The sequence below is a fragment of the Vespula vulgaris genome, chromosome 23 (assembly GCF_905475345.1).
Source record: "Vespula vulgaris chromosome 23, iyVesVulg1.1, whole genome shotgun sequence".
NCBI classification, from domain to species: Eukaryota; Metazoa; Arthropoda; class Insecta; order Hymenoptera; family Vespidae; genus Vespula; species Vespula vulgaris.
Genome location: NC_066608.1, coordinates 858,836 through 871,575, shown reverse-complemented (window position 1 = coordinate 871,575; position 12,740 = coordinate 858,836). Strand labels below are relative to the sequence as shown.

The following is a 12,740-nucleotide window of genomic DNA, read 5'->3' as shown; positions in this document are numbered from 1 at the left end:
TCGGATATAATCAATGATATTCCGCAGGATATATTAGCGACATCTGTTGATTTTATTTACTTCGTTATTAAACGTTCTCGATATTTTGTTACCTTCTGCAGTAAATAAATTGTATTATTAATAAATGAACTTTCATTTAAGTATCACAAAAATTACGTTTGTAATTGTTAATTAATTGATTAGTATTTTTAATAAATATTAAATATTGAATAATTATTGTTATTTCCTATAATAAAAGAAAATAAATAATTTAATATTTAATGTCGATATTCGTATTATTTTTTCAATTTCCGATTCGATTTTTTTTTCCCGCCTTTTTATGATGAAAAGATATATCTTCAAGCATGGCTGTACGATTGCACGTTAACAATGATTTATGCGAAGAAAAGGAATCTGTTATACATTTGATGCCATGTAAAATACATGGCGATGGACCAGCCAATGTTTCATCGTTTTTTCAACCGTTTATACGCAAAATAGATAATGAAAGTAAGTTTTAATTTATCTCTCAAATTGCATGTAAATATGAAATGATTCTGATAATAATGATATTTTATAGATTATAACATTTCATTCCGTGGCTATCCACTTCAAGGAAAAAAAATCAAGATTCCTAGTGATTATAAAGGTATAATCTTTTTTGAGCATAAGAAACCAGATGCTGAAAATATGCAACGTAACTTATATTCGAACAAGATCTTCTCAGAATTTACATATTGGAATTATGACAAAATGCCATCTAAAAATGATGCTTTAGCAGCAGCATTAGATTGGATCGACATTGCAGAGGCAGTAAGACTTTCATAAAATGAATTAATTACTTAATATCATAATTGTGATAACCACATCGTTGCATTTTTCAGCTTCATGGTACAGATATATAGCAGAACTTTTTAACAAATAAACTAGTTTTATGGAAATGTTAAATACACTTATAAAATTTTTACTTTTGATATAAAAATATAAAATAAAGAGATTCTCGAAACTGAATTGCAAATTACTTTATTCTATAGACGTCAAAGTATGATACTTATATTAATAAAATGTAGGTATACATATTTTAAATATTTTACAATTGTCTTATCATCAGTTCTAAGCGCATCTTAAGTCAAATGTTATTACATGTCAAACTGACCAAGATGAAAAAGATGCAAACCATTTTGTTATCAAGATAATGTGTTTACAATTTTATAACTCTTTAAGAGCTTATTGAGTTTTGCTGGTATAAGGTATTGCTACATATAATATATGATGTTTTATATTGAAATATGTTTGTACCTTTTCAAGGTGAAAATATGTAAATACCACTAAGAAAAATATCAAAATTACTGCCTCTAATTGTAACAATCTGCATCGCATATATCACTCTCTGTGTAATATATGATGTTTTAACAAAAATTCAGTATATTAACTAATCTACATAAACAATAACATAATATATACTACTTTTAGCAATGTATATAATAATTATTATGTAGATACATATTTAATGGGACATTTCATTTATGTCTAATAATCCAATGTAATTAGTGGCAGTGCTATTAAAGGTACAAAGTGGTATAATAATATTTCCAGACAAAAAATTCATTCATACTTGTATTTACAATATTTGTGACTTTTTACTCAATGGGATCTATTAAGATATTCTATTAATACAGAAGTTGCAATAAAAGCTTTGGTAAAAGATACATATTACATATGTTGCTAAGCTAACTAAATGCATATCAAATAATGCTCTCAGTTTTATCATAAAGTTAATTTCTACAAGACTTATTTACAATAGCTTAATTAATGTTTAATGAAAAATTAATCTGAAGATAGGCTTGTATCATATATTTTTTGTTTTTAATATCTATATGGATAATAAAACATTACAGCTTAAAAAGAAAATTCTGTATTTTACTGTCTAGATTCAAGCAAAACAAATATTCTTTTTTGTAACTACAAGTGCATATAATTGATAGATGATTTGTTTATGATTAAAACATGATCATATAGTTTTTCATCAAGATATGTTTCAAAAAGACCTACCATCCTTCTTTTAAAATTTTGTAAGAAAGTCAAAGAGTTATCAAGTTTATTTTATTTTTTTGAGATGATAAAGCATTTGATAAAAGTTTTCATTTTTACATCTGCTTTCAAAAATTGCAAATTTCTTGTTAAAACATAATAAATAGAAAACATTTCGAATAACTTCATGAGTAAATTCTGTAATAAGAAGTTTATAAAAGTACATGTAAAGTGTCAGAATTTAAATGGATATAAATAACTATTTATAGCAGTATCAATTCAGTAGATACATATTTAATGTATTATCCATAATTTCGACATTTCTAAAACCCTGTACAAATCGGGGCTCTAATAAATAAATTACTAAATATCAAAACACGTATTGAGCACGTGATTTTATCATAGGCAATATAAAAAATGGTAATAAACAGTCTTTATCATTTGTCATATCAATAACAAAGATTCAAAGTAAACAACTTCTTAATATATATATATATATATATACTGTATGTGCTTTGGCTTACTCAGTCAACTATTTCTGTACATTTAGGAAATGACTAGTATTTTCAATACAGACATTAAATGAAATAATTTTATGTTATTAATAAATATTTGTAAAGAGAACTTATGAAAAAGTGCCTAATTCATTTGCCTGGTCCTGATGATATTTATTCTGATCTTGTTGTTGTTTGATAAAAGCACTGAGTCTATTCAATAGAAATTGTTTATCATGACCTTCCAAGACTAATTGATTTTTTAATACTGTAACCATGTGCTTATTCGCTATAGACACTGCATAATAGTAATATAAAAGCAAAACAAGGATAACAAAAGCTGGTATTCCAAAACCAGCAGTTCCCAAGAAAAAAAGTATAGATTGCAACCAATAAGGAAATTGTGAAAATGTTAAAATTAACAATGTCCAGACAGATTCTAAGCCTCTGAATGGCCCACAAGATTTTGAAGGCATTATCTCAGCTATGGAATATCCAACTGGAATTACAGCTAAAATAAAAGATACTAATAAAATAAACATAAAAAATGAATTGGATTGACTCGCTCTGTATACTTTACTTGATGGAGTACAATTCACTAAGCAAGCAAACTTTTTTACATAGAACAGTAAAAAGGTACCAATTACAGCTACCATTGGCAATAAAGGTGCAAAGAAACAACCAAGCCAACAAATTGTTTGTGAATATACAATGTCCAATACATGTTTGGATAAGTCAAATTCTTGCTCACCTACAAATCGTAGTATTTTATTTTCTGTATGACGTGCTAAAAGCGACCTAGGAAAATTAATAAAAAATGTCATAAAGAATTGTATGAAGAAATCTGTGGTGTACAGTTTAAAGAATTGTTGACCAACAAATGTCTCCCAGCAAAGTAATTCTCTGATTTCATTATTTGTACATTCTGCATCAGACACTCTAGGTGAAACGATTTTGTAAAAAGATGTTAACAATACGATCAAAGATGAAAGTCTTAGAAAAATAGTACGAAATAATGTTATACGTATAATAAACAAAGGACTATAATTTTCCAAAGCTATTAAATATCGAAATAAAAATGGAACTGCAATATTGAGAGCAACAATACAAATATATGGAAGAAATTCAAAAAATAAATGCACGATCTTATTAAGAGGCGTGTATCTTGTATCGTTATTTTGCTCTTCCGAATGTAACGTAACTTGGTCAAAAGAAAATTCTATTATGTAATAAATAAACGTACCACAGCCACTTAATACTAATAAAACTAATATGTTAACTACAAAACGTAAGGCAAACAATTTGGTTTTTTCTTCTCGCGTACGATTTTGTCTTTCTTCCTCCAATCTCTCTGCCTCTAAAAATGCTTTCATTTCATTGTGCAAAGCTTTATGTTTCACAGCTGCAGATTTTTCATTTTGAATGCAATAATCCCATCCTCCAAAAACTAAATTACAATATTGATAAAATTGTCCCTCACCTTCAACAACTCTTTCCTTAAAACTTTTAGCAGCTGATCTGACGATCGCTACTAAACTGATAATAAAAACAGTAATAATAGCACAAACATATGACAATGGTAAATTATAACGAATGGAAGAACCATCTGCACCATAGATTTTGTGCGTAAATGAGCCATAAAATAACAATGTGTATTCTAAAATTCTATTGGTACTCTCAGTTGTGTTCCAATATAATTCAGAACAACAAGATACACTTGCACTATTATTAGATAAACACATCTCCTTTTCTGTCTCTTCCAACAATATTGTTGGCAATATAATGAAACAAAATATAATTAAAAATAAAACTGTGTTCAAATACATTAACCATTTGATAAATAAAAAATATGCTACAATGCCCATCCCAAAATTGCCACCAATCTTTTTCATACTATCATTCCAAAGCTCCATTTTTGAGTAAGCCTCTTTCATTCTTGCACGGAATTGTTGCCAAACTTTCCTATGCTGCCACTTTAGTTGGTCGAATCCTTGTAATCTCAACTTTGTTGCACTCTAAGTAATATTTACACTTTTATTAATAGATATTTCTTTTTTTTTAATTATTCATTGAAAGTATGTTATTAAAAAAATTATTAAGGATATACCTGTAACTGATTTTTTAATTGTATTTTTTGTGTCATAGATACAGGCATAGATTTGATCTGCATTATTTCTTCCCACGTTCGTTCTTCATTAGATAAATTCTCAGATAAATCTGGTAACATTGAAACTGCTGCATCATGAATATTTGTTGACATGCGTCTCGCAGTACTTGTACCACGTGATCTAGTACTAGTACGTCTTCTCAGAGTTGTTTTTGTATCATTACATATACGTTTGGCTGTGGCTATAATTAAAATATAATTTATCAAGTAATATTATATAATCTTCAGGAAAAAAAAAAAAAACAGAAAAAAAACGAATTACAAAGCAACCTATAGAATTACAAATTGATATTTCTCTTACCAACGCGAGATTTTTTGCTGGGAAGTAAAGTTGCAATATGAGAAGGATCTCTTTGCAATGCTTGTTGTAAATCAGCTTCTATAGCTGCAGGATAACTTTCTTGATAAAATTCAGCACCAGCTTCTTCCCATCCTTGTGCCCTATCACAGCCACGTTTCTTTCTTTCTCCACCCGACATTTTAATTTGTCAAAAATACTTTGGATTTTATTATCAATATTTTTGCAATCTTTGGAAATATCACGGTTCGTAAGAAGTAAGAGGTTATAATACTGGCAAATGTATTAATGCAATGAAAAAAGTTGTCATTACTGTGCTTATTGTATGACATCCAATCTTCATAATTATATATAGTATAATTATAGAGAAGAATGTTTATATTTTACAGCATTAATTGTCGGATAAAATGTTTGTGCTGAAAAAACAAATCACAATTCGTATTATTTTCACTGACACTACCTTTCGTATGCACTTAACTAATCCATATATACTTATCAATATAATTAAACAAACAATTAATTCGCGGAAATTACGTCATTCGTATTCGAAGATAAGATAATTTTTTTAAATAATTTTTTATTAAAATGATAGGGCTTATCATTGAGAAATATGTAATTCATTACTCATCGAACATACAAATTTGATATCTAAGCGTTTGCAGATATAACTTTCGATCGTTGATATATAAAGATATAATTTTAAATCTTTGTTATAATTAAAATATTAAATATAATCATACCGTTGTATATTTAATACTCGGTGTCTCACATATCTTACTATCGAAAATGACTAAGAACTTGAGCAAATATCGAACAAAGTAACACAGTGGCATCTTGTTTTCGCCATACGTCAAATTGACGACGAGAAGTAGACATTAAACAAAAAGAATATAAAGCTTTATTAAGAATGTTATAGAGAGGTGAACTCACTTGTTCATAACCAATTGAAGAAAAGAAAAACAAGTTAAGCATTGAATAGGTTATTTCTAGAAGACATATTTGTTACGAAATCCAAAGACTTACTCTGATTGGACGATACGTTATCAGATATCGATACATGAATTATATTGTTTTTTTAAAATATCTTTCGATATATCTAAAATTATTATTAAAAAAACAAAATAATACAATAAAAGAACATGTTTATTTATTCAAGTGTATAAGTTTGCATATACATTGTATTATGTTGTTTCTTTATAAATAAAATGTAAATTATTTATTTATTTATCGAAAAAATTCTTAGACAAACGGATATAAGCAATACATTAATTTTCACTTGCTTTCAGGCAAACAGGTAGACAATATTTCTAATTTTAATTGTAAATTTGATTACAAGAATAAAAAATGATAATTTATAATCTTGTAAATTGATTTGAGAGATTATGTATATAATATATAGCATTACTTTTTGTGTACAATATATGTATTACATATCACATTGGGATATCAATTGTACACTCCTAATACATTACTGTCAAATTACTAATAAGTTAGGTTAGATAATATCAGAAGTAATAAACAACATAAAATCAAAAATGGAAATAATATCTCCAAAAATTACATTCTAATAACAAAATTAAATCAAAATTTCTTAACTTCTACATTATAACTCAAAATAACAAATTTTTTGTAATCAACATCTATGAAAAACAAATCGAGATACATTTTATTTCGAGATACTTAACGAATTAAAAAATAATTTTAATGCTGCCTATTACCCCAGCCTCTTCCACGATTATAACCGTTACGTTGACTATTATTTCGATTGGGATTATTGCCAGTTTGATTCCATCCACCTTGAACTCTACCTGAATTACTACGTTGTTGATAATCTTGACTATAATTTCCTGCAGGATCATTATAATCATAATATCCCCCACTTGATCTATTACCACAGGCTCCACTATTGGAAACCCCTCCAACCCTATTATTTCCATAAGTTACTCCAGCACTACTAGTATAATAATTATTAGTTCTTCCTCCTCCTACTCTTTCTCCATAATTTCCTCCAGCTCCACCATAATTACTGGCAACTTCAATGCTATAATTGTTGCTTCCACCATTACCTCCACTGCTACTGTAACCTGATCCACTTCTAGGATTGACACAGCCACCTCCTCCGCTATTCCCATAACTACTTCCCATTCCACCAGTCCCATAGCTACTTCCTCCTCTACCACCACCATAACCACCACCACCACCACCTCCTCTTCCTCCTCCTCCTCCTCCACCACCACCTCCTCTACCACCACCACCACCACCACTTCGACCACCTGACCCACTAGTATTCCCTCCTCCTCTATTATAACCGCCACTAAAATTAAAAATTAATGTTTATATTTTTCAATAGAAATATTTTAACTTAACTAAAATATTATAATATTCATTATAATCAAACCTAGATGGAGGTCCTGCTACTCTGTCTTTCTGCCATGATGGCATTTCTGGAGGTGGAGGTTCTTGTTCACATGGTCTTCCTCCACGATCCGGAACATCCCCTATAATGACTTTATTTATGCTACTTCGAGTATTTTTACGTACGACTGCGTTACTAGTCTTCTCTATCACTGCTAAATCTTCTCGTGCTGCTAGTAAATCAGCGATACCAACATTTGGCTTTGTACCCATTTTTGCTCTTCCCGAATGATATCTATTATTTAATTCCTGTTCGTATACTCTCACTCTTTCAGACCACTAAATTTCATATCAAATTATTTCCAATTAACTGTTCAGTTACTTTCATGTTTTAAATTAATAATCAAGAATTTTCTTACCAGAAATGATTGAATTGTTACATCTAATCGTTTAAGTAACATTTCTCTGCGCATTTCATATTCCTTATGTAATTCTTTATCATGATCATAAAGCTTGTTCCATTGATCAGTAGACAATTCACCAAAAATTAAAGGTTTACCCAAAAGATCAACAGGAACTTTTGATATTATATCTTTTAATTTATTTTCTAATTTTGTAAACAACATTGGCACTGTAATATTATCTGGTGGTTTTTGAAATTGCAATGCTATTAACATACTTTTAAGGTGTCTTGCAGTATCACTTTCATTCTATAAAAAATTGATTGGAATAATATATTTTTTTAGATTTTATGATATATATGTATATTCATATATGATAAAAGATATATAATACACACAATAATCAAATATATAAATAGTAAAAACACATAAGAAATTTTAATATACTTACAATAATAACTTCTAAAGTTGTATCAGTTTCTTTATCTTTAACTTGCAATAACTTACAAGCCATAAGTTCAGAAATTAGAATTTCAATTAACAAAGTTCTATTTCTTTTGTTAGCTAATCTTTGATTTACATTTCCAGTAGTTAAATTTTGATTAACGCATCCTATTTCTTTAAGGAAACAACTTAATTCTAACAAGAAAGAACTTGCATCATCTGGAGTATTAGTAGGATTAATTTTTTCATCTATATCAATGAACATTCCTATTTGCTCTGCAAGCCAAGCAATTAAACCGGTATAATCTGTAGATTTTGGTCCAAGCTCTAAAGCTTTAGACATTTTATCAACTTGAAGTAACGAGCCTTGATACCTTCAAGAAAAATGGATTGTAACGGTATTAGATATTATGAAACCATATAAATGAAAAAATAATAATAATAATAACAATACCCGAAGACAAACAATTCAAATTTTATCATAATTCATATTATTCTAGCGATAATATAAAACTTAATGTTCAAATATGTTGGAGACTTAATTTTATAACCTCGAAATACATACCCGACATTTTCAAGTGCTTGTAATAAATCTGTTTCCATGTCGAAAAATGTATCGCTGAATTAACGTGACTAAAACAAAGTTATTTTAATGTTATACATATAAAATAATAACATATTTATGAGGAAATATCGAACACGAAAAAATGACGTTTCAATACAGCTACGTAGCGGCGAGCAATATGGTTGCTGCCGGTAAGATCGATATAGATGTCGCAGCGGTAGTATCTAATAATATAAATGTGTCAAATACCCAAATCACTTTTATTTTTATTTTTACGAACGCTAGAGTTTAAAGTGGTTTATATTTTACTTACCAAAGAGTAAATAACATAATATAGGATGTCAAAATAAAACTCAAAGTAATTACAAAAGTAAAAATTTTCAAACTTTAGTGCATTACATGTAGTGTACTTACATAGTTGAGCTTATATACATACATATAATTAATACTCATTACAACTATTATTTACATAAAAAAAAAATCCCTTCGAAATACTACAGAAATTGTTTAACACTTCGTTTTTCATCATTTTTATCTAATAAATATTAGTTGATAATTTTTAAATGTATAGTAGAATCATCATGAATTTTAATTTACATATTTGTCATATAAAATCAAGTACTTAATTTTTTATCCATATTAATTGCATATTTTTTTCTTGTTGTGATAATTACTTGAACTTATTTGTCCTTAAGTATTTGCATATTTCATACATGTAGGTACATCGTCTAATAGTGCTTTGGGAAATGTATTATTTATAGCACCATGTGTGTGCAGTTTTTTCTAGAGAATGTGATTTATGATCACCTTTGTACTACTTTATTCTACTGGATTTCTACATTTCAACTATAAAGAGAAGATATTTTATATAAAATAAAAGATTGATAGTGACTGCATACAATTTAAACTAATGATAATAAATAAAAATACACTTTCCTTAGTTTGAACATAGATGACAAACAATATTGTATTGAGAAATAGTTACAAGTCAGTCACTTTTTAGAAAGATATTTAAAGATCTGTACAATTGTGCTTTACAGCTATTAATTAATATAAAATATAATGTGTTTATATTTTTTTTTTATAAATAGTAATATGTTAAATGCATGCTGCTGCACTAATGATATGAAACAAGATTTAACAAAATTTGATCGGTTGCATCATATTTTACAAATCTAAAACTTTATATTATCATATAAACAGTACATTTTGTCTTTATACCAAAAGTGCACCCAAGTTACATGCTGCAGATTACTTCTTACCGAAGAAATCTGCAAATATCTTAACAGTTTTGTACACATTAAGCTAATAATATTTAAGTTTTAACATTTTATATCATTATAATACAGTCATCAATTAACCTCTTAACCAGGGAGGATGAGTTAATAAATTAAAAGAATTTCTTTCTCACATTTAATAAGAAAGCATTATACTTATTAATTCTTATTCTTACCAAAATTTTCGCTCTCTATCTGTACCATATTATTTTTAATTGAAATAAATTTCGTATATCTATATTCACCAATCAAAAATTTCTCCCCAGTTTGAAGATTAATTATCTATGTTACCTTCATAAAAGGATTCACATTTTTCTAATAAACGGAGAACTGGATTGATGTTATAGGGAAACAAAGCTTTAGACACTAATCTGTCTATTGCCAATCGAAGTCTTATTAATATTGTCATGGTATCATCCAACTCTCTACCACAACATGATACAAATTCTGGCCAATTTCTTCTGATATACTTCAAGAATCTTAGTAAATACAATAAAAAACAAGTTTCATTACTAACAAGTAAGTCTAATAAAACATCTGGATCATGAGATACAGCATGTATGAATTGTATAAATGTTAATGTTGGACTAAGCATATGACCTAAATCATTTTGTGGTGGTCCTCTATAAAAAAGACCAACTGCTACATCAAGGCAACAGACCATGCCTTCTATCAGGAAGTCATCTTGATCATGAAACATTTGTACAACCCATTGTGATAATGGCATTTCTGGATGGAAAGGCATTAATGTTTTGACACATTGATCTAGCTGTCTTAAAACTTCTCTGATACTTCTTTCAATAACTGCCATGTCAGCATCAAGATCTTCTGCCTCTGAGCCTAAAGAAGAATCACTAGAATCACTGCGTGTTTCCTTAACAGTCACTGCAACACTTTTTAAAACTAAGAGCACAATTTTCTGAAGAAGTGGTCTGTCTCCTTCGCCAGAACCACCTCCAAATCTTCCAGATCCATGACGATAAGGCAAGGAATCTAATAATCTCCAATCTTTAACAGCACGAACAATTAAATGTGCTAGAGAGCAAGGTTCATCAGGTAAGACATCTTGTAGTGCTAATGTACTACCATAACATAATACTTCATTAAACAATCCTAAAAGATGTCTCCAGATTATACCTGGAACATTGGCATTCAGCAACAAAACCAAATTGTCTAATTGAGAATAAAAAAGCTTAGTATCGATAACCGATAAATTAGCTTTTACAGAAATTATTGATTCCCATAAATCTAGAAATGTTACAACAGCAGACTCATGCTGTGGTGTGTATGAGGCAAGAATTGCATCAAATTTGGATACTAATATAGTCCATTTAGATTCTAGTACTTTAACACACATAGCTTTTATCGAAGTACTATCAAAACTTTCTGTGTCTGATATTGTTATAGTATTACAACTGGACGGTGGCACTAAACTGTCTGTCTCTTCCAATGGATGAATGCTGCAATCTTTATGTTCTACCACTCTTTTCACAATATCCAAAGTGAATACCATTTGACTGGGAGAGTGAGTATTCACTAAAGATTGAGTAAGTCTCTCCAACCAAGCAACTTCAATATTGTCCTTTGTTACAATAAAAAATGAAGCCAAAACTCTGCTTGCGACAAATGATATAAACTTATTGGTTGTACTTGAAAGATCAATGATTTGATCTATAATACCATGTTCATTTCGTGCTAATGCATCACAAACATCTGCAACTCTACTGCACATAACACCCCTTGTATTCTGTTTGATGGCCAAGTCGAAAAGAAGCTGCAAGGCGCTTAGAAACTCCAATGTTTGATCAGGTTCCCATTCGGATAATACTATAGGACGAAAACTACCATCTGCCATCTCCACTGTTGCAGTGGTAAATGGTTTGCGCAAACTACTCTCTGGTATGTTGCATAAACACTGAGCTAATAAACTATTCTGAAAACATTGTATATCAGTGAATGATTCTCTTCCATCATTACTATTCTCAAGACGTTGTTTCTTTTTTGCAGGTTCCTCCATTGTGCTGACAGGAGGAAAATAAAGACAGCGCCAAAGCACCATTAGCAAATATATTCCAACATCTACTTTTATCTTTTATATCTCTTATAAACTTTTTATCAAGTTATCTTCATAATGCACATGATCTTCCAACAAGAGGAATACCACATAAATGCCAAATATGATTCGTTCCACATTTGCTTTCAGTGATTATATCATTCATAGAAATATCATATATATCCTGTTGATATTTGTTCTGAAAGAAAGGAGATGAATAATTATATATGGTATGTGTACATTCCATATTTATTTTATCAACAGTAAAGAAACATTAAAAAAACGTTAAAAGATAGGTTAAAACGAATAAAAGAAAATTATACATCATATTCTATTTATAAAGTTTTATATCTATGTTATATCCATGTTATATCTTTTTGATAAAACATACATGTCTAATGCTTTGACAAATATGAAGGACAATAGAAAACATTGTTATGATATTGAAGGAAAAAATAAAACAACTTACAGAGATGAGATTCCAAAAGATCTTCTTTTATAGGTAGTTCAACAAAGTATTTATATGTTCAACACACTGTTGTATATATACATATAATTAGATATAGATATTAAAATGCGTTCACGTGTATCAGTAGTATACGAGATATTGCTTTAATACATCCGGGCAGATAATAAATAGTCCCAATGTTAATAAAGGTGAAAAATCGTATTTGTT

At 28.9% G+C, this 12,740-nt stretch overlaps 4 protein-coding genes across 4 annotated transcripts; 1 reads left to right on the top strand and 3 right to left on the bottom strand.

Moving 5' to 3' along the window:
- Nucleotides 1-312: 312 nt before the first annotated feature.
- Nucleotides 313-990, top strand: LOC127071880 (ribonuclease H2 subunit C). The gene is made up of 3 exons (XM_051011667.1): nt 313-489; nt 560-792; nt 864-990. Exons 1-3 carry the CDS (start codon nt 345-347, stop codon nt 882-884), a joined length of 399 nt encoding a protein of 132 aa, XP_050867624.1. The 5' UTR covers nt 313-344; the 3' UTR covers nt 885-990.
- LOC127071875 (transmembrane channel-like protein 7) lies at nt 987-6,059 on the bottom strand. Its single transcript, XM_051011662.1, has 4 exons — nt 5,710-6,059; nt 4,973-5,385; nt 4,612-4,853; nt 987-4,519 (listed from the first exon to the last, which is right to left on the bottom strand). The coding sequence occupies exons 2-4, from the start codon at nt 5,148-5,150 to the stop codon at nt 2,636-2,638; spliced, it is 2,304 nt and encodes a 767-aa protein (XP_050867619.1). The 5' UTR covers nt 5,151-5,385; nt 5,710-6,059; the 3' UTR covers nt 987-2,635.
- Nucleotides 6,060-6,493: 434 nt separating this feature from the next.
- LOC127071877 (protein FAM98B-like) lies at nt 6,494-8,909 on the bottom strand. Its single transcript, XM_051011664.1, has 5 exons — nt 8,735-8,909; nt 8,177-8,543; nt 7,744-8,034; nt 7,368-7,663; nt 6,494-7,283 (listed from the first exon to the last, which is right to left on the bottom strand). The coding sequence occupies exons 1-5, from the start codon at nt 8,770-8,772 to the stop codon at nt 6,671-6,673; spliced, it is 1,605 nt and encodes a 534-aa protein (XP_050867621.1). The 5' UTR covers nt 8,773-8,909; the 3' UTR covers nt 6,494-6,670.
- Nucleotides 8,910-9,049: 140 nt separating this feature from the next.
- On the bottom strand, nt 9,050-12,070 carry LOC127071876 (protein lines). The gene has a single exon (XM_051011663.1). The coding sequence runs from the start codon at nt 12,068-12,070 to the stop codon at nt 10,286-10,288; it is 1,785 nt and encodes a 594-aa protein (XP_050867620.1). The 3' UTR covers nt 9,050-10,285.
- Nucleotides 12,071-12,740: the final 670 nt, after the last annotated feature.

Bases quoted from the DNA above. Each gene is read 5' to 3' on its own strand.
- LOC127071880 (XM_051011667.1), top strand. From the start codon at position 345: ATGGCTGTACGATTGCACGTTAACAATGATTTATGCGAAGAAAAGGAA. The intron at 490-559 runs GTAAGTTTTAAT...GATATTTTATAG, and splicing joins ACGCAAAATAGATAATGAAA to ATTATAACATTTCATTCCGT. The intron at 793-863 runs GTAAGACTTTCA...TGCATTTTTCAG, and splicing joins GGATCGACATTGCAGAGGCA to CTTCATGGTACAGATATATA.
- LOC127071875 (XM_051011662.1), bottom strand. From the start codon at position 5,150: ATGTCGGGTGGAGAAAGAAAGAAACGTGGCTGTGATAGGGCACAAGGA. The intron at 4,854-4,972 runs GTAAGAGAAATA...TTTTAATTATAG, and splicing joins CAGCAAAAAATCTCGCGTTG to CCACAGCCAAACGTATATGT. The intron at 4,520-4,611 runs GTATATCCTTAA...AATATTACTTAG, and splicing joins AATTAAAAAATCAGTTACAG to AGTGCAACAAAGTTGAGATT.
- LOC127071877 (XM_051011664.1), bottom strand. From the start codon at position 8,772: ATGGAAACAGATTTATTACAAGCACTTGAAAATGTCGG. The intron at 8,035-8,176 runs GTAAGTATATTA...AATTTTTTATAG, and splicing joins CAACTTTAGAAGTTATTATT to AATGAAAGTGATACTGCAAG. The intron at 7,284-7,367 runs GTTTGATTATAA...TTTTAATTTTAG, and splicing joins GTAGCAGGACCTCCATCTAG to TGGCGGTTATAATAGAGGAG.
- LOC127071876 (XM_051011663.1), bottom strand. From the start codon at position 12,070: ATGGTGCTTTGGCGCTGTCTTTATTTTCCTCCTGTCAGCACAATGGAG.